Source organism: Scyliorhinus torazame, chromosome 8 (genome assembly GCF_047496885.1).
Source record: "Scyliorhinus torazame isolate Kashiwa2021f chromosome 8, sScyTor2.1, whole genome shotgun sequence".
Lineage (NCBI taxonomy): Eukaryota > Metazoa > Chordata > Chondrichthyes > Carcharhiniformes > Scyliorhinidae > Scyliorhinus > Scyliorhinus torazame.
Window position 1 is genome coordinate 231,133,043 of NC_092714.1, and position 20,382 is coordinate 231,153,424.

At 44.4% G+C, this 20,382-nt stretch overlaps 1 protein-coding gene across 4 annotated transcripts in view; it reads right to left on the reverse strand.

The window, feature by feature from the left end:
- The window catches only part of LOC140428442 (YTH domain-containing family protein 1-like), a 49,807-nt gene extending 31,970 nt beyond the window's left edge, over positions 1-17,837 (reverse strand). For 2 of the 4 annotated variants that reach the window (XR_011948782.1, XR_011948783.1), the window contains exons 1-3: positions 17,640-17,837; positions 17,380-17,404; positions 16,620-16,699 (exon numbers count right to left, since the gene is read on the reverse strand). Coding sequence is in view for 1 of the 4 variants with exons in the window: in XM_072514897.1 (XP_072370998.1) it covers positions 16,620-16,699; positions 17,380-17,404; positions 17,640-17,666 (132 nt within the window). In the remaining 3 variants the exon portion in view is untranslated. Of the gene's footprint in view, positions 1-12,730; positions 12,778-16,619; positions 16,700-17,379; positions 17,405-17,639 lie in introns of those variants that run through there. The other 2 variants (XM_072514897.1, XR_011948784.1) reach the window with 2 other exon arrangements.
- Positions 17,838-20,382: the final 2,545 nt, after the last annotated feature.

A 20,382-nucleotide genomic window follows, 5' to 3' on the forward strand; every position in this document is an offset into this window, starting at 1 on the left:
CGCCGGCATCTCCACATCATAAGACCATAAGACATAGGAGCGGAAGTAAGGCCATTCGGCCCATCGAGTCCACTCCACCATTCAATCATGGCTGATTTCAACTCCATTTACCCGCTCTCTCTCCATCGCCCTTAATTCCTCGAGAAATCAAGAATTGATCAACTTCTGTCTTAAAGATACTCAACGTCCCAGCCTCCACCGCCCTCTGTGGCAATGAATTCCACAGACCCACCACTCCCTGGCTGAAGAAAGTTCTCCTCATCTCTGTTCTAAAGTGACTCCCTTTTATTCTAAGGCTGTGCCCCCGGGGGGTCCTAGTCTCCCCTGCTAATGGAAACAACTTCCCTACGTCCACCCTATCTAAGCCATTCATTATCTTGTAAGTTTCTATTAGATCTCCCCTCAACCTCCTAAACTCCAATGAATATAATCCCAGGATCCTCAGACGTTCATCGTATGCTAGGCTTACCATTCCTGGGATCATCCGTGTGAATCTCCGCTGGACCCGCTCCAGTGCCAGTATGTCCTTCCTGAGGTGTGGGGCCCAAAATTGCTCACAGTATTCTAAATGGGGCCTAACTAGTGCTTTATAAAGCTTCAGAAGTACATCCCTGCTTTTATATTCCAAGCCTCTTGAGATAAATGACAACATTGCATTTGCTTTCTTAATTACGGACTCAACTTGCAAGTTTGCCTTCAGAGAATCCTGGACTAGGACTCCCAAGTCCCTTTGCACTTCAGCATTATGAATTTTGTCACCGTTTAGAAAAGAGTCCATGCCTCTATTCTTTTTTCCAAAGTGCAAGACCTCGCACTTGCCCACGTTGAATTTCATCAGCCATTTCTTGGACCACTCTCCTAAACTGTCTAAATCTTTCTGCAGCCTCCCCACCTCCTCCATACTACCTGCCCCTCCACCTATCTTTGTATCATCGGCAAACTTAGCCAGAATGCCCCCAGTCCCGTCATCTAGATCGTTAATATACAAGGAGAACAGCTGTGGCCCCAACACAGAACCCTGCGGGCCACCACTCGTCACCGGTTGCCATTCCGAAAAAGAACCTTTTATCCCAACTCTCTGCCTTCTGCCTGACAGCCAATCGTCAATCCATGTTAGTACCTTGCCTCGAATACCATGGGCCCTTATTTTACTCAGCAGTCTCCCGTGAGGCACCTTATCAAAGGCCTTTTGGAAGTCAAGATAGATAACATCCATTGGCTCTCCTTGGTCTAACCTATTTGTTATCTCTTCAAAGAACTCTAACAGGTTTGTCAGGCACGACCTCCCCTTACTAAATCCATGCTGACTTGTCCTAATCCGACCCTGCACTTCAAAGAATTTAGAAATCTCATCCTTAACGATGGATTCTAGAATCTTGCCAACAACCGAGGTTAGGCTAATTGGCCTATAATTTTCCATCTTTTTTCTTGTTCCCTTCTTGAACAGGGGGGTTACAACAGCGATTTTCCAATCCTCTGGGACTTGCCCCGACTCCAGTGACTTTTGAAAGATCATAACTAACGCCTCCACTATTTCTTCAGCTATCTCCTTTAGAACTCTAGGATGTAGCCCATCTGGGCCCAGAGATTTATCAATTTTTAGACCTCTTAGTTTCTCTAGCACTTTCTCCTTTGTGATGGCTACCATATTCAACTCTACCCCCTGACTCTCCTGAATTGTTGGGATATTACTCATGTCTTCTACTGTGAAGACTGACACAAAGTACTGATTTAGTTCCTCAGCTATTTCCTGGTCTCCCATCACTAGATTACCAGCGTCATTTTGGAGCGGCCCAATGTCTACTTTTGCCTCCCGTTTGTTTTTAATGTATTTAAAGAAACTTTTACTATCATTCCTAATGTTACTGGCTAGCCTATCTTCATATTTGATCCTCTCTTTCCTTATTTCTCTCTTTGTTATCCTCTGTTTTTGAAGCCTTCCCAATCTTCTGACTTCCCACTACTCTTTGCCACATTACAGGCTTTCTCTTTTGCTTTGATGCATTCCCTGACTTCCTTTGTCAGCCATGGCTGCCTAATCCCCCCTCTGATAACCTTTCTTTTCTTTGGGATGAACCTCTGTACTGTGTCCTCAATTACTCCCAGAAACTCCTGCCATTGCTGTTCTACTGTCTTTCCCATTAGGCTCTGCTCCCAGTCGATTTTCGTCAGTTCCTCCCTCATGCCCCTGTATTTAACATGCCCCTTTATTTAACTGTAACACCTTTACATCTGATTCTACCTTCTTTCTTTCAAATTGCAGACTGAATTCTACCATATTATGATCACTGCCTCCTAAGTGTTCCCTTACTTTAAGATCTTTTATCAAGTCTGGCTCATTACATAACACTAAGTCCAGAATGGCCTGTTCCCTCGAGGGCTCCATCACAAGCTGTTCCAAAAAGCCCTCCTGTAAACATTCAATGAATTCCCTTTCTTTGGGTCCACTGGCAGCATTATTTGCCCAGTCCACCTGCATATTGAAGTTCCCCATGATCACTGTGACCGTGCCTTTCTGACATGCACTTTCTATTTCGTGGTGCATTTTGTGCCCCTGGTCCGGACCACTGTTAGGAGGCCTGTACAGAACTCCCATTATGGTTTTTTTGCCTTTGTGGTTCCTCAACTCTACCCACACAGACTCCACATCATCTGACCCTATGCCGTTTAGTGCTATTGATTTAATTTAATTCCTAATTAACAAGTCAACCCCGCCCCCTCTGCCCACATCTGTCTTTTCGATAGGTTGCGAATCCCTGGATATTTAGATGCCAGCCCTGAACCCCCTGCAACCACATCTCTGTGATGCCTACCGCATCATACCTGCCAGTCACAATCTGGGCCACAAGCTCATCTACCTTGTTCCGTACACTGCGCGCATTTAAATATAGCACCTTTAATTCTCTATTGACCATCCCTTTTTGTTTTCTTAGTGTGGTGGACCTTGGTTTACTGAGCCTTTCCATACACTGTCATATTTTGTGAGATGGGGACTATCGTAACCCCTTCGGAGTTCTGTCTTTTCGTGCTTTTTTGTATTCCTAAGCAGCTACGATTCCCAATGATTACTTCACCTCTTGGTTCCCTGACTTTCCCTTCCCCCCCAATCTCTCGTTTAAAGTCCCTATTTACTCTTTTCGCCAGAACACTGGTCCCAGCTCGGTTCAGGTGGAGACCATCCCAACAGTATAGGCCCCCCCCCCCCCCCCCGTCCCAAAACTGATGCCAGTGTCCCATGAAAAGGAACCCCTCTTTCCCACACCACTCTTTCAGCCACGTGTTAACTTCCCTTATTCTTGCCTCCCTATGCCAATTTGCACGCGGCTCGGGAAGTATTCCGGAGATTATGACCCTTGAGGACCTGTTTTTTTTTTTTTTTAAATTTGAATCCTACCTCTTTATAATCTCTAAACAGGTCCTCTTTCCTAGACTTGCCTATGTTGTTGGTACCGACATGGACCACAACAACTGGATCCTCCCCCTCCCTCTCCAGTATCCTTTCAAGCCGGTCAGAGATGTCCCGCACCCTAGCACCAGGCAGGCAACATACCATGCGGGACTCTTTATCCTGCTCACAAAGGATACAATCTATCCCCCTGATAATAGAATCCCCTACAACTACAACATGCCTATTTACTCCCTCCCCTTGAATGGCCTGCTGAACCATGGCGCCTTGGTCAGCTGACTCATCCTTCCTGCAGCCCTGTTCGCCATCCACACAGGGAGCAAGTGCCTCGTACCTGTTGGACAGGTCAAGGGCTGAGGCTCCTGAGTTCCTGACTGCTGGTTCCCTTTACCTGCCTGACTTGCAGTCACACCCTGCTGTCCCTGGCCACTGGCAGGATTTAAACTACTTACTCTGACAGGTGTGACTGCCTCCTGAAACAGTGTCCAGGTAAGTCTCCCCCTCCCGGATGTGCCTCAGTGTTTGAAGCTCAGACTCCAGCTCATCAACTCTGAGCCGGAGCTCTTTGAGCAGCCAACACTTACTGCAGGTGTGGTCGCTGCAGCTCGCAATGGGATCTGCCAGCTCCCACATCAAGCAGCTCAAGCACATCACGAGATAGAGAATTCAAGATTTTGAACTAAGATATAGTTGCAAATCAGGATGGCGTGCGACTGGGAGGGGAATTAGGAAGTGACGGGATTCCCTTGTCCTTCTAGGGGTAGAGGTCACGGGTTCAGGGGGTTTTGCTTGTATGTTGTGAAGGGCTCTGTTGCTCTCACCCATGAAATGAGTATTCCTACAGAGTGCATTATTTTGATTGAGTACTTGGTTTGGATGGTCTGAGGTTAATACAATTGAATTCATCAACATTCTATTTTTGGACAAAATAAATGGCTGGGCAGAAAGTAATTGCCAGTAGATTATAGTTGAAGTGCTGATTTCCAGCTACAAAAATAGTTTCAGACACAATGACATTTCATACCATTATTATTTTAAACGGTTCCGTGTTATTTGGAAAAAGCATGCAATGGAATCATTCCTACTCCAGAGTCACAATAATCACAAAACCATTCAGCCCAATAATTCTATGCCAGGTTTAGCAATTAACGGAAGCTAATCTCATTTCCCAGCCTTTCCTTCTATTTATTTCCTCCAAGCTGTTGCATTTTGATCCATGGATGATTTATAGACATGTGTCTTTAAGGTAGCCTGTATCTTTAATTCAAGCAGCAGGAAGTAGTGGCCTGTGTCTTTAATTCAAACAGCAGCATTCAGAAGACTATGCTGGCTTCGACTGGTGATTGCCGATTGGCCAGTGATGGCTCGATTTAATTGATTTGGCTGGTGGCCAATGACTGGGCCCAAAAGGCTGTGCTCTGCCCAGTAACAGGTGGTGATTGAATCTAATCCCACTGGAATGTTTCAGAGCTTCAAGGGTTGCATCAGGGTGTCATTCTCTCGAGACTACAAAGGCTTGAAAGTCAAACCACAAGCTGAAAGCAAGGTTTGATGTGAAATAAAGTATCTATACAGAAAGATATAGGCCTGAATGTGATTCTGAAGCTCCAATTGGATAAGAAATAAAGCTTCCCTCAGAGTACGAAATAGTCTACCCTACCCTGAATGAATAACTCTGCAGGGAGACCATTACCAGCTGCAAACCAAGGACTTTAGATCAACCAGCGTGCTGTGGGAAACCCCGACGACAGAACCACCATTGGATGCAAAGGCACTTATCTTATTATTTCTACCCCCCCTTGGTGTTTGTCTGTCTTGTGTGTGTGGGTAGAAGGTGGGATAGTTGAGGTGGGTATTGGGTTAGCTGGTGCTACTCAGTTGCATTTACTGCATATTATATCATTATTCCTGTTATAAATTAAAATAGATTTTCCAGCTTTTCTCTTTTGGTTTCAGGTTCCTGCATCCGCAGTAAGTTGCTTTTATCCAGTGTTTAACTCACTGCCACTTCTCTTCCAGGAATGCTGGCCCTGAAGTACTGCTCTACTCTCCGAGAGGATTTCCCCGTGTCCCTCCTCCGCTATCCACCTTCACTGCCTTCCATTTCTCTTAGTGTTGGACAAGGTATTTACCAAGATTCACTTCCACAGCCATATTTTCTTCCTCAGTGACCGTCTTCGTCTCTGCCTTACTCCATGGGAATTTCAACTTAAATTCCACCCTGCACGTAATCTCCAGGATATACAATATTCTTCCAACTGCTGCACTCGCCGCATCCCGAAAGTCACACAGTGCCATGTGGTGCCACATGAAGACACTCGACATCTCTCCCCAGCAGCACCGTCTTACTATCTCTCAAAGCTGTCCCTGTCCGCAGTTTAATTTCATCCTTCGGATCATTCAACGCCTTAACAAGAAACTTTTCCTATTTCTTGCAGATGTTAAGGACGCAAGCTTCAACAGCTTAACACCACTGCCCATCCTAGGCCCTCCACCAGTCCCAATCCCTCGTACCCCATTTCTTCTAGCCCCAGCCCTTGCCGCGTGTTCACCTTACCCTCCGACCTTCCCCCTCCGAGGCGGAGTGTGCTATTCTCAGCAAAAGACTCAGCATTGTGACCTTACGTCCCCACCTCAAAGAATTCCGGTCTCAACATGTTGAACTTTTCTTCCGTCGTCTTCGTCTCTGTGCCCACTTCTTTGGGCACAAGTCCTCCCCCTGTTCCACAGGTCCTTTCATGTGCCTCCAACAGGACACCTCCGCCAGGACAATTACCTGCCCTCGATCTTTTCATTGAGAACCATCAACGGGACATTGGCCATCTTAATTTTTCTGCCCCCCGCATCCATTCCAACCTCTCTCCTTCTGGACTTTCCGCTCTTCACGCCATCAGGTCAAACCCCGACTTTGTCATCAAACCTGCCCCACCGAACTTATTTCCTCTTATCTTGACTCCATTCCCTTTGGTCCATTCCCTCCGCACCTACATCCAGGATTCCTCGGATACCCTATGTCATATTGACAGCTTCCAGTTCGCAGGCCCTAACCGCCTCCTATTCACCATGGATGTGCAATCTCTCTACACCTCCACCCCACATCAGGATGGCCTTTGAGCTCTTCACTTATTTATCAAAAAGAGACCTGGACAATTCCCATCCACCACCACTCTCCTCTGCCTGGCTGAACTCGTTCTATCTTTCAACAACTTCTCCTTTAACACATCCCACTTGAGCAAAGGGTCATCGGGACACAAAACGGTAGCTCTTTTCTCACACTACAGATGCTGCCAGACCTGCTGAGATTTTCCAGCATTTTCTCTTTTGGTTATAAATAAACAGTAATTGTGTTTCAACTTTCAAACAGGTGACTGTAATTATTGGGCAGCGAAGGGCCAAAGACTTTGGGAATTTTAATAAGAATTATTGGTTAATTCACTTGCGTTGCGACTTCAGGACACGTAGGGCTGGAATTGACCATGCACTTGCCCAGGGTGGTATAACAACAATAGTGCCTTTACTATAGTAAAATATCCCAAGTTATTTCATTTCAATGCATTAACAAAATCTGACACCATAGAACATTACAGCACAGTACAGGCCCTTCGGCCCTCGATGTTGCGCCAACCTGTGAAACCACTCTAAAGCCCATATACACTATTCCCTTATCGTCCTTATGTCTATCCAACGACCATTTGAATACCCTTAGTGTTGCAGGCAGGGCATTCCACGCCCTTGCTACTCTCGGAGTAAAGAACCTACCTCTGACATCGGTCTTATATCTATCACCCCTCAATTTAAAGCTATGTCCCCTCGTGCTAGACATCACCATCAGAGGAAAAAGGCTCTCACTGTCCACCCTATCCAATCCTCTGATCATCTTGTACGCCTCAATTAAGTCACCTCTTAACCTTCTTCTCTCTAATGAAAACAGCCTCAAGTCCCTCAGCCTTTCCTCGTAAGATCTTCCCTCCATACCAGGCAACATTCTGGTAAATCTCCTCTGCACCCTTTCCAATGCTTCCACACCCTTCCTATAATGCGGCGACCAGAATTGCACGCAATACTCCAAATGCGGCCGCACCAGAGTTTTGTACAGCTGCAACATGACCTCATGGCTCCAAAACTCAATCCCTCTACCAATAAAAGCTAACACACCGTACGCCTTCTTAACAACCCTCTCAACCAGAGTGGCAACTTTCAGGGATCTATGTACATGGACACCGAGATCTCTCTGCTCATCCACACTGCCAAGAATCTTACCATTAGCCCAGTACTCGGTCTTCCTGTTATTCCTTCCAAAATGAATCACCTCACACTTTTCTGCATTAAACTCCATTTGCCTACCACCTCTCAGCCCAGCAGCTTATCTATGTCCCTCTGCAACTTGTAACATCCTTCCGCACTGTCCACAACTCCACCGACTTTAGTGTCATCTGCAAATTTATTCACCCATCCTTCTACGCCCTCCTCCAGGTCATTTATAAAAATGACAAACAGCAGTGGCCCCAAAACAGATCCTTGTGGTACACCACTAGTAACTGGACTCCAGTCTGAACACTTCCCATCAACCACCACCCTTTGTCTTCTTCCAGCTAGCCAATTTCTGATCCAAACTGCTAAATCTCCCAGAATCCCATGTTTCCATATTTTCTGCAGTATTCTACCGTGGGGAACCTTATCAAACGCTTTACTGAAATTCTTATACACCACATCAACTGCTTTACCCTCATCCACCTGTTTGGTCACCTTCTCAAAGAACTCAATAAGCTTTGTGAGGCACGACCTACCCTTCACGAAACCGCGTTGACTATGCCTAATCAAATTATTCCTTTCCAGATAATTATACATCCTATCTCTTATAAACCTTTCCAAGATTTTTCCCACAACAGAAGTAAGGCTCACTGGTCTATAGTTACCGGGGTTGTCTCTACTCCCCTTCTTGAACAAGGGGACAACATTTGCTATCCTCCAGTCTTCTGGCACTATTCCTGCAGACAAGGATGACTTAAAGATCAAAGACAAAGGCTCAGCAATCTCCTCCCTAGCTTCCCAGAGAATCCTAGGATAAATCCCATCCGGCCCAGGGGACTTATCTATTTTCACCCTTTCCAGAATTGTTAACACCTCCTCCTTATGAACCTCAAGCCCTTCTAGTCTAGTAGCCTGAATCTCAGTATTCTCCTCGACAACATTGTCTTTTTCCTGTGTGAATACTGACGAAAAATATTCATTTAGCACCTCTCCTATCTCCTCGGACTCCAAGCACAACTTCCCACTACTGTCCTTGACTGGCGCTACTCTTACCCTAGTCATTCTTTTATTCCTGACATATCTAGAGAAAGCTTTAGGGTTATCCTTGATCCTACCTGCCAAAGACTTCTCATGTCCCCTCCTGGCTCTTCTTAGCTCTCTCTTTTCGGTCCTTCCTAGCTTTTTTGTAACTCTCGAGCGCCCTTACTGAACCTTCATGTCTCATCTTTACATAAGCCTCCTTCTTCCTCTTGACAAGTGTTTCGACTGCCTTAGTAAACCACGGTTCCCTTGCTCGACCAGGTACATACCTGCCTGACAGGTACATACTTATCAAGGACACGCAGTAGCTGTCCCTTGAACAAGCTCCACATTTCCATTGTGCCCATCCCCTGCAGTTTTCCTCTCCATCTGATGCATCCCAAGTCTTGCCTCATCGCATCATAATTGCCTTTCCCCCAGATATAACTCTTGCCCTGCGGTATATACCTATCCCTTTCCATCACTAAAGTAAACGTAATCGAATTGTGGTCACTATCACCAAAGTGCTCACCTACCTCCAAATCTAACACCTGTCCTGGTTCATTACCCAGTACCAAATCCAATATGGCCTCCCCTCTCGTTGGCCTATCTACATACTGTGTCAGGAAACCCTCCTGCACACATTGGACAAAAACGGACCCATCTAAAGTACTCGAACTATACAAGCAGCCAAAGGAGATATTACGGTAGATGTCTAAAGGTTCAGTCAAAGACATGGGTTTTGAGGAGAATCTTAAAAGACCCAAGAGAGAGGGAGAGAATTTCAGAGTATGCCCATGGTTTGAGCTGTGGAAGGCCAACAATAAAATCTGGGATGCTCAATTGAGCAGACTGGAACAACTTGCATATCTCAAAGGATTGTGTTGCAGCAAATTACAGAGATAAGGGGGGAGGAGACCAGGGAAAGGTTTGAAAACAAAGATAAGAGTTTTCAAATTAAGGCGTTTTGCTTAAGCAAGGACAAATGTGGGTGATGGGCGAACAGGACTAGCTGCACTTCACAACAAAGTTTAATACTTTTAAAAATGAAGTTGCAGATCTACTTGTGCCAGATTCTAATTCTGGGAAGGATGTGAACCTATCAGAGAAGGTGCAGAAAAAGTCTGAGAATGGTGGCAGTGATGAGGGACTTCAGTTATGGTGATTGATTACAGAAACTGTGCTTATACACATTGAAGTTGTAGAGAAGGATCCGAGATGTTCAAAATCATGAGGGGTCTCGAAAGAGTGGATAGGGAGAAACCGTTCCCATTGACGCAAGGGTCGAGGGCCAAAGGACACTGATTTAAGATGATTACTAAAACATGGATGACTTGAGGACGCATTTATTTTACGCAGCAAATGGTTAAGATCTGGAAAGCGAAGCCTGACAAGTGTGATGGAGGCAAATTCAATCATAGCTTTCAATAGGGAATTAGCTAAGCACCTGAAGAGAAAGAATTTGTTGGGCTACGGGAAAGAATCGGTGGAGTAGGACTGGCAGAGTTGCTCTTTCAGAGGACTGGCATGGACACAATGAGCTGAATAGCCTCCTTCTGTGCTGCACCAGTATATGAAGCATTTTTCTAAACTTCCTCATACAGACAAGACAATAGTACATACTCTTTCACTGCATATACAGACGGTTGTTCTTTTCCTTTAATGCGCAGTGTTTAATGGCACTTTACTGGATAGTGGCCACCCTAGGTTTTGCAATACAATGTTAGCTAAATAATTCAGCGCCACTGCACTGAGGTACCACTGTTCACTTTAAAGAGTGTAGTTTCTCCAGATCTCTAGCACATAACTGCAACAGGCACTACTTTTGTACTCCTGCTCAGAACACCCTACAGGTCTACAACAGAGATTTCCAAACATTGATCTGTATTGACCTCCTCCTGTCATCAAGGAATGTCAGAAAAACAATGAAGCGGAAAATAAATTGTTTTAAAACATCTCTACACACAGTTGCTATTCTGTTGCTGGCAGCGATGTTAAGCCTATCCCACAGTATATATATATATATATATATATTATAAAAAACAAAACTGAATGAATTAAAATTACACAAGAAGCTAAATTACATTACACAGTAGCAGAAAAGGAACTTGAACTTTAAGCCAACAAAACACCTTTGACCAATGCCCAACACATTACCAACATAAAAGCTTGAACCTATATTTAAGTAATTATTAGCTTCAGTATCTGCACAAGAATGTGGGGTCCGAATGTTTCGACATATCCATACTGGTTGAAATATAAACATTGGATAATTAAAAAATGATTTGCCTGTTCAAACTACAAAAATGATTGTTGATGGGGTTTGGATTTTTCTTAATGTAAGAGAGGATGCACAAGTCTTTGCTCATGTATATAATTCTAGGGCAAGCCATCTCATGGCATTGAGCTTGGCAAAAAAATGCAATCACAACTACAACTGAATGAGAATTAAATTGTCCAGTTGGGCAAAAATCACCAATAAGCCACTCAGCTGTTGGCTTGGACAAGCAGACAACTTGTTTTGCCAAACCCAGCTTGTATAATTCTGGAAGTGAACTAATATTACCAATAGACTTTAAGATTTTCAAAGTAGGTTACACCCCAAACTTTTTCACTTCTTTCAGATGCTAAAATACATGTTATTATTTTAGATTTCTATTTTTAATTGCACATTACAGACACAAAGTTGGACACAAATTGTTTTGTTACTGGGACAGGGAATCAGGGTGTGGGATAGAGAGAGAAAAATAAAATGTCATACCGTCATTTAGCACAGGGCTAAATCGCTGGATTTGAAAGCAGACCAAGGCAGGCCAGCAGCACGGTTCAATTCCCGTACCAGCCTCCCCGAACAGGCGCCGGAATGTGGCGACTAGGGGCTTTTCACAGTAACTTCATTGAAGTCTACTTGTGACAATAAGCAATTATTATTATTAGTCTACAATTCATGGGCGCTATTCATTATGCACTTTCGAGAATTGGATTACATCGAACATTACATCGGGCTGGAAGGGTTGGGGGATTGTATGTGTTAATGGTGACTATGGGTGATTCTAGATTCCTTTTTGTCATTTGTTTATGTTAACATGCGGGCAGTTGTTTGGGGTTTGGTGGGAGGATGGGATCATTGTTATTGATATGGAGATTGACATTGCATTCGTTAGTGATTATTGTTGGGTGTAAATTTGGGGGAAAATGTGAAAAAGGAGAATTTTTTAAAAATATATATATTTTTTTAAACGGGCGGCACAGTGGTTACACTGCTGCCTCACAGCTCCAGGGCCCCGGGTTCAATTCTGGCCTCGGGTCACTGTCTTTGTGGAGTTTGCACTTTTTCCCTATGTCTGCGTGGGTTTCCTTTGGGTGCTCCAGTTTCCTCCCACAGTCCAAAGATGCGCAGGTTAGGTGGGGTTACTGGGTTACGGGGATAGGGTAGAGGTGTGGGCTTAAGTGGGGTGCTCTTTCCGGGGCCAGTGCAGACTCGATGGGCCAAATGGCCTCTTTCGACACTGTAAATTCTATGATTCAATTTATAAAATAGACATTCTTCAGTAAGTTTCCCATTTTTAACTATTATAAAACCATTGCACAGATACTGTTACCTTTGTATCCCAGCCATTCGTAAGATGAGCAAACTATCATTTAAAAATGCATAAGGTGCAAACTTACCAATGAGAAACAATTTTATTTAACTCCGGTTCTATAAAGAGTTATTAATGCTGTAACAATGCTACAAAGATCGGATAAAAGATGCCTGGTAATATTAAACGACTGTACTAAAACTACAGGTTAACAGCCATTTTTATGTGAATGAAACTAGATCAATTTATTAAAATTTAGTTTGATCATAATAAATAACTAGTCCCTCCCCTTACAAGTTGCATCTGCATGGTGATTTATAGATCATGCAGTATGAACGATGAACATAGTTGTTTGATGTTAGGAAAGAACAGCCCCAGAATACTCATCAACTAATGCGTAATGTTTCTTGAAAAATGTGTCTTCCCACCACGTTTTTCAAAAGTACAAACTATGTTGAGGGAGGTTTCTTACTGAAGTGTACTTGTTCTTCTCCTTCAAACAGCACAGAACTGCAAAACTGCCTGCAAAAGCACCAGTTACGAACATTTAAATAAATCTTTTGCAATTAACCATATTTAGATTCTATAGATTTCTGCCCAAAATTAACCATTTAAAATTTATTACAACAGCCACACCAACCTTCCGACCTCCTTAAGCATTCACTCCCACCACCATTAATGCACCCGACCCAAGACATCTACCGACTAGAAGGACACGGGTAGATGATTGGGAACACCACCACCCTCTGAAAGTTCACCTCCAAGCTACACACACAAGGAACTCCATTGCTGCTCCTTCGCCATCGCTGGGTCAAAATCCTTTCGTTGACCACTGTGGGTGTACCTATACCACAGAACTGCAGCAGTTCAACACAATGACTCCCCACCATCTCTCAAGGGCAATTAGGGATGGACAATAAATGCTAGCATAGCCAGCAAGACCCATATCCTGTGAAACCCACATCCTGTGAAAGAATAAAGAGCCCATCCAGAAACAATGGACTGGTTCTCACTTCATACAATTTGCAAATACATTTACAATGGTTTCTACACTTAGCTTGCCGACAGAAACTTGTGCCAAAATTTCCAAATGTCTCCTTATGTAAAACCAGCAGTGCAACCAATTAAGACCTGAGGTAAGCTCAGAACGTACGATATCTTTCTTTAAGTTCCCCTTATATGAAGTTATAAAAATTAAGTTTTAAAATCACATATGCACAGTAAGCACAACACATTGTAAAAAAGGTAATCATGGAAGTTTGCTCCTTTAATTTGACAGGTTCTGATACCATTAATGCAACAATATGTGGGACACAGTGCAGGTCTTCGTAAAGAGTGGGGAAAAAACACAAATAGAGCGTGATGCTGGATTCCCCCCCCCTGAAAATTTGGGTGTAATTTCATACGAGAAATGTGTTAATAGCAATACTTTGATCTTTTGCATAGCAATGAACCATATTAATTAGCCAAGTGGTTATTTTGATGATGTAACTTGGGAGCAGTGCAAATGATCAAAGAAATCGCATATAAAAGTGAGGTTTCAGCGTAAAATCAGTTACACACAAATTTCCTTCCTTCAAAAAACACTGCACTGCAAGGCTGTTACACCGAAAATCAGAGGACAGTTCTTGGCCAAAGTTTATGGGTTGCTAAGAGACTGAACATCCTGATATTGATCCTATTATAATCTCACCACTTGAGGCACTTAATGATTTCAGATTTATAATTGCATACCTGAAAATTTATCAGCAGTTTAATCAGTATTGCAATTTTCTATTGCACACAATGTAATCACTAGAATGGAAAATTACGCACACATCAGGTCAGCAAATTAATTTTTTGAAAAATTAAAAATGGAAATTTAGGTAGAGTAGGCAGGCCCATGATCAAAACTTCAGTTTGTCTCAATACATCATTGCTGGGTGTGCCTCATGGTTTAGGTTTAGATGGTTACCTTATAATGGACTCTGTTTACGTTTATGTTATGTCAACCTAACTTGCAGAAAAAGGTTTTAGCTTAGCTCATTCCCTTTCAGTTAAAAAAATCAACCCCAACATCATTGCTAATGATTAAATTGGCAATGAGAATGCACAAAGAATTCTGTGGGAGGCTCAACCAGCAACAACGTTTATGTTATGTCAACCTAACTTGCAGAAAAGGTTTTAGTTTAGTTCATCCCCTTTCAGTTAGAAAAATCAACCCCAACATCAACGCTAATTATGAAATTGGCAATGAGAATGCACAAAGAATTCAGTGGGAGGTTCAACCGGCAACATCACCTTATTTAAAAGCAAAACTTCTAAACTTATATCAGGTCAAATACCATGAGAATGATCATATAGCAGTGACTTCACATTGGACACAGCTACAAATGCAACGGTTTGCATTATTTACAGATATTTTAAGTTACATCAATGATACTGTGACCAATTTCAGTGGAACACTTTCTTCAATCTGGTATCAGATATAGGAACCAACTCAAAGCTACTTTCTACTGCACCCATATGGATGGAGTATGTGCCAGGCTCATTTTAAATGCCACACACAAACATTGCAAATAAACAGTGCCCTTCAAACTAACAAAGCCAATTAATCGGAGGAAAAGACTGCATGAAAATAATGGGAATAATTTATAAAGCTTGATAGGGAAGGAAAGGGGTGGGTATCCCTGACAGTACTAGCATTTATTGCCCATCCTTTGCTTGAGAATTTAGTGCTGTACCTTTTTCTGAACTACCACTTTTCATGATGCACAGGCAATGCAGCTAGTTACAGAATTCATTCTGCAACAATGGAGGACCAGCAACATGTAGCTAACTCATAATGATATACAACTTAAAAGTGGGAAACTTGGAGGTGATTGGGTTCCCATACACCTGCTGTCCTTTTTCCTCTCGGTAGCTGAGGTCGAATGTTTCAGAAGTGCTGCCAAAGGAGCAATTGCAAGTTTGTGCAATATATCATAGAATCCCTACAGTGCAGCAGGAGACCCATCGAGTCTACACCAACCCTCTAAAAGAGCACCGTACCCTATCCCTGTAACCCCATCTAGCCTTTTGAACACCAAGGGTAATTTATCATGGCCAATCCACCTAACCTGCACATCTTTGGACTATGGGAGGAAACCAGAGCACCCGGAGGGAACCCACACAGAGACGGAGAATATGCAAACGCCACGCAGTCACTCAAGGCCAGCATTGAACCTGGGTCCCAGGCGCTGTGAGGCAGCAGTGCTAACCATTGTGCACCTGTATCCTGTAGTGAGTCCTTACTAAAAAGTGGCCGTTGCGTTGCTGAAAATCAACATTTAACTGAATCTCCTTAAGTGAAGCACAGATTCCCATAGGAATTAATGTTAACGTGTGCTGTTAGGTAATTTGGACATTCTGAATTCACCCTCTGTGCACCCAAACAGGCGCCAGAATGTGGTGATTGGGGCTTCACAGTAACTTCATTGCAGTGTTAATGTAAGCCTACTTGTGACAATAAAGATTATTATTGCTGGAGTTAGGCTCGAGGACAAAATTTGCCTGGAAAAATCAGTGCAAAAATTGAAACACTGCACCATACATTCTGGAATACTGTACAATATGTGACTTTTAAAATTGATGTCTTGCTTGCAGCCTTCTTCCTTGCAGAGGCCTCTTTAAAATGCCAAGTTGACAACATATTCCTAAAACACAGGTATCGTACAGTAGAGCAGCACCCCTGTGCAGCAAATAATTATTTTAAATCAGAAGTCCACCTGCAGTTCCTCAGGGACATACTGTGTCAAAGAAATTTGAAAACCAAAGTTTACAGGAAAGTACATCAACTGTTTGGGTCCTGTACTGGCTAAGGTTATCCATGTAGGCCCTGCCTCCTCAACCTTGCCTGAGATGTGGTGACCCTCAAGTTAAGTCACCACCAGTTAGCGCGCTCTCACTCTCTCAAAAGTAAGACCAGCCTATGGTCCTCTGGGGATGTGGTGACATTTTGGGTCTTTTGGGGAGTCTAATGGCTGGATGGCTGATTTGTGATGCAGAGCGGTGCCAGGTTCAATTCCCATACCGGCTGATGTTAATTCATGAAGGTGCTGCCTTCTCAACCTTGTCTCTTGTCTGAGGTGTGGTGACCGTCAGGTTAAATCACCACCATCCAGTTCTCTCTCAAAAGGGGAGCACAGTATATGGTCCTCTGGGACCATGGCAACATTTATAGATTAGATAATGTCAAACTGTTTATCAGTTTACATGCCAAAGAATGGGGGGGGGGGGGGGGGGGAAAGAGTACAATTATGGACTACCCACTAATTGCAGTTCTGTTTGCCAGATTATGCTGTGCTCAAGAGATCTGATCATAAAATGGATATTTAACTCACCTGATTAGACTGGCTGCTTAGGTATGGCTCAAAATCATTGTCGTGTACTGTATCCTTTTGATGCAGCGAACCATTTTGTACTGCAAAAGTAAAACAGCCCGGTAAACCACACAATTCCCGCAACCTTTCAAAAATTGCAATGACTAAGAACAACTAAAAATGCCGGAAATCCAACGCAAAAAACGGACCAAGTCTACATAGTCAACACCAGCAAGGAGAAAGGCAAGCTAACGTATCGGGTTGCCAAGGCATTTCCAGCATTTTCTGTTCTCAAAAGTTTCAACTGGTTAAATTTCAACACTCTGGAGATGACTTATTAAATAGGGGAAGGGGGGGGGGGGGTTGTGAAGAGAAAGAAAACCACTCGGCGTTTTGTACAAAGAGCGAATAGAAACTTCGTCTTGCAATTGCTCTCCTGGATAAAAGGAGGGAAGTGCAAAGGGAAACATATGACGTCTCCTTAGTACAAGTCATCCTAAAGCGGGAGGAGGCCGATCGATCCCACGATCCGAGGGGAAACTTGGCCTCAACTCCCCAACTTTACCGAGCGTTTGTTTCCGCCACATTTACTCCCGGGCGTTACCGCCGACCCACGATCGCCAAGAGCCCGGGCGGGAAAGAGAGAGAGAAAGACGGACGGATTTCTCCCGACCGGCGCCCCAGCAGATAAAATAAAAGCCACTTATGGCAACTTTCCACGTTATTTCAGGCATCTGAAGCAGCCCAGGCCCGCAGGCCAGCAGCAGCAGAAGCACCTTACCTTTATTCTCTTGTCCTTTCGCTCTCTGTTTCAGGGCCACCAGCAGACGGGCGCACGGCGGGCAGCAGATTGGGGGGAGGGGGGGGGGGGGTTGAAGAGAAAGTACAAAAAAAGAGAAAAGTGTTAATGTAGATTTGCGAGAATGAACCAGGGGCCTAGGTAAATAGGAGAACAAAACCCGCGAGGAATATTGGGGGGGGGGGGGGGGGGGGGGGTGGCAAGAGACAACAAAGACTCGGCCGCATCCCGGCCCTGCTTACCTGAGGGTCAACGCTCGTCGCAGACATACTTCATTAATCGCCACTTGCGCCCGGGCTCGGATTCCGAAGGTGGGAGAGGGGGCCGTTCGGGGCTCGGGGGCGGGTTAAGTAAGCTCAGAAGCCGTGCTCTCTCTCTCTCTCTCTCTCCCACACACACACTCCGCCCACCCCCCTCCCGCCCCTTCAACTTGGCCGCTCGCTTCGATTTCTCAGGCGTTTAACCCAATGGCGACCATACTCGGGATCCGATGACGTAGCACGCAGTGACGCCAGGGAGGGAGGGAATCCGCCACAAGTGATGACGAAATGCGCAGGTTCCCAAATGGCGGCGAGTGTCGGAGGGCTCGCGGTCTCCCGTCGGCCCCACTCCCCCTCAACTGCTCCCCTTCCGCGCGCCCGATCCCGGAGACTGCAGGCTTGAGAATGCGTTTTAATCACACGGAGTACTGCCTAGATTATTAATTGTGAGTTTCGTGTCAAGTTAATGCTAAGGTAGGGCAGCATGAAAGGGAGGATGCAAGAATGGTCAACGGAAGGGCAGCACGGTGGCGCAGTGCTGCCTCACCGCGCCAAGGTCCCTGGTTCGATCCCAGCTCTGGGTCACTGGTCTGTGTGGAGTTTGCACATTCTCCACGTGTTTGCGTGGGTTTCAGCCCAAAGATGTACAGGGTAGGTGAATTGGCCACGCTAAATTGGAAAACATGAGTTGGGTACTCTAAATTTTAAAAAAGTAAGTTAATGCTGAGGCTTTAGACAGAAACAAAGGAAGGGGAGGGAGGAGGAGACGCTGCTGTGGACAGACCCACCAGCACACAGCATCGTTGGCTCCTTCAAGACTACGAAACCTGGGCCGAATTGCTCTAAATTGGCACTTCTTGAGGCCAACACGAGATTTGAAAGTGAAATGAATGAAAATCGCTTATTGTCACAAGTAGGCTTCAAATGAAGTTACTGTGAAAAGCCCCTAGTCGCCACATTCCGGCACCTATTCGGGGAGGCTGGTACGGGAATTGAACCGTGCTGCTGGCCAGCCTTGGTCTGCTTTCAAAGCCAGTGATTTAGCCCTGTGCTAAACAGCCCCTTTTTTTTTTTGTTATGGGGACAGATTTTGTGAGAAGGCCTTTGCCCCACGACACTCCCACAGCGCCCCCCCCCCCCCCCAGTAGTCAGCCTCCTGTTCCTCCCCATCCTCCTCAGTGTCTGCCTCAGCATCCTGTAAAGTAACGCATTTGTTAAGTACTTCTAAAGTGCTTGAATCATTCCAATACTTAGATAAGTTGCCGTTGCAGTTTGCAATAGTGATTAGGAATTATGTCAGTATTTGTTATTTTTATTTTGAGCTGATTTGAAGAGTTTCCACCACGTTCAACATTCCTCAAGGCATCCCAAGGCACTTCACACCCAATGAAGTACTTTTAAAGAATAGTTGTGTTTGTAAAGTAAGGGCACATGCCAGCATGGACTTATTTTTAGCGCTTGGCTCAGATCACAGGCATCCATCGAGATGGAGGCCGAAATGAAATGAAATGAAAATCGCTTATTGTCACAAGTAGGCTTCAAATGAAGTTACTGTGAAAAGCCCCTAATCGCCACATTCTGGCACCTGTTCGGGGAAACTGGTACGGGAATTGAACCGTGCCTTGGTGTGCTTTAAAAGCCAGCTCTCTAGCCCTGTGCTAAACCAGCCCCTAAAGCTAGACCCAGGAGGAACATATGCACCGCATGGTGGGTGGGTGGATCCTTATGTACATGAAGCTGATCAGCCAATTTGTGCATGACAAGGCACCACAAACAGCAATGAAACAAGTTACCAGTTAAGATATTTTTAATGACATTGAGAGATAAATATTGTGGAGATCACTGGGAGAACTGCCTTCCCTTTTTGCAACAGTCATGATGTGGAGATGCTGCCGTTGCACCGGGGTGGGCACAGTAAGAAGCAACACCAGGTTAAAGTCCAACAGGTTTATTTGGAATCACTAGCTTTCGGAGCTGTGTTAGCTAGTGATTCCAAATAAACCTGTTGGACTTTAACCTGGTGTTGTGAGACTTCTTGTTGTATAGTGTCATGGAATTTTTGACATCTGAGAGGGCAGATGAGACCTCAGCATCTCATTTGAAAGCTGGTATCACCAGCAAGATAGCATTCCCTCAGTACCGCAATGAAATGTCAGTCAAGGTAACGTGCCAAGTTCCTGAAGTAGGGATGAATCCACAACTTGACCAAGGCAGGAATGTTCCCATGAGACACGGCTGACCTGCACCATAATTAGGAAGCAACAAATGAATTTGTAAGAACTATTACGTTGTAGAAATTTTATCAAATCTTTGAAAGAAAAAAACTGCTGGAATCAATATGTCAAATCATTCTCTTATATGCAGTTGTATTGTCCAGTCAATATGGAACCTTTCTGTGAACATTTCACTGCTCAACTCAGCCCCACTAGAATGATTTCCTTCTGTTCACCGTTGCTAATTGTGACGGTTTATTAGAATTTCATTATGGCCTCCTTTAAAAACCTGACTGTTGGATATCTAATGTTGCAAAATACTGCAGATTCTGGAAATCTGAAATAAAAAAGCTGGATATGCTCATCAAGTCTGGCAGCATCAGAGAAATCAACAAAATTAGGCTTTCAGGGCGATGAATTTGGTTCTGACAAAAGGTCATCCATCCGACTCAAATGCTAGCTCTGTCCACAGATGCTGCTGGACCTGCTGTATATTTCCAGCATTTTCTGTT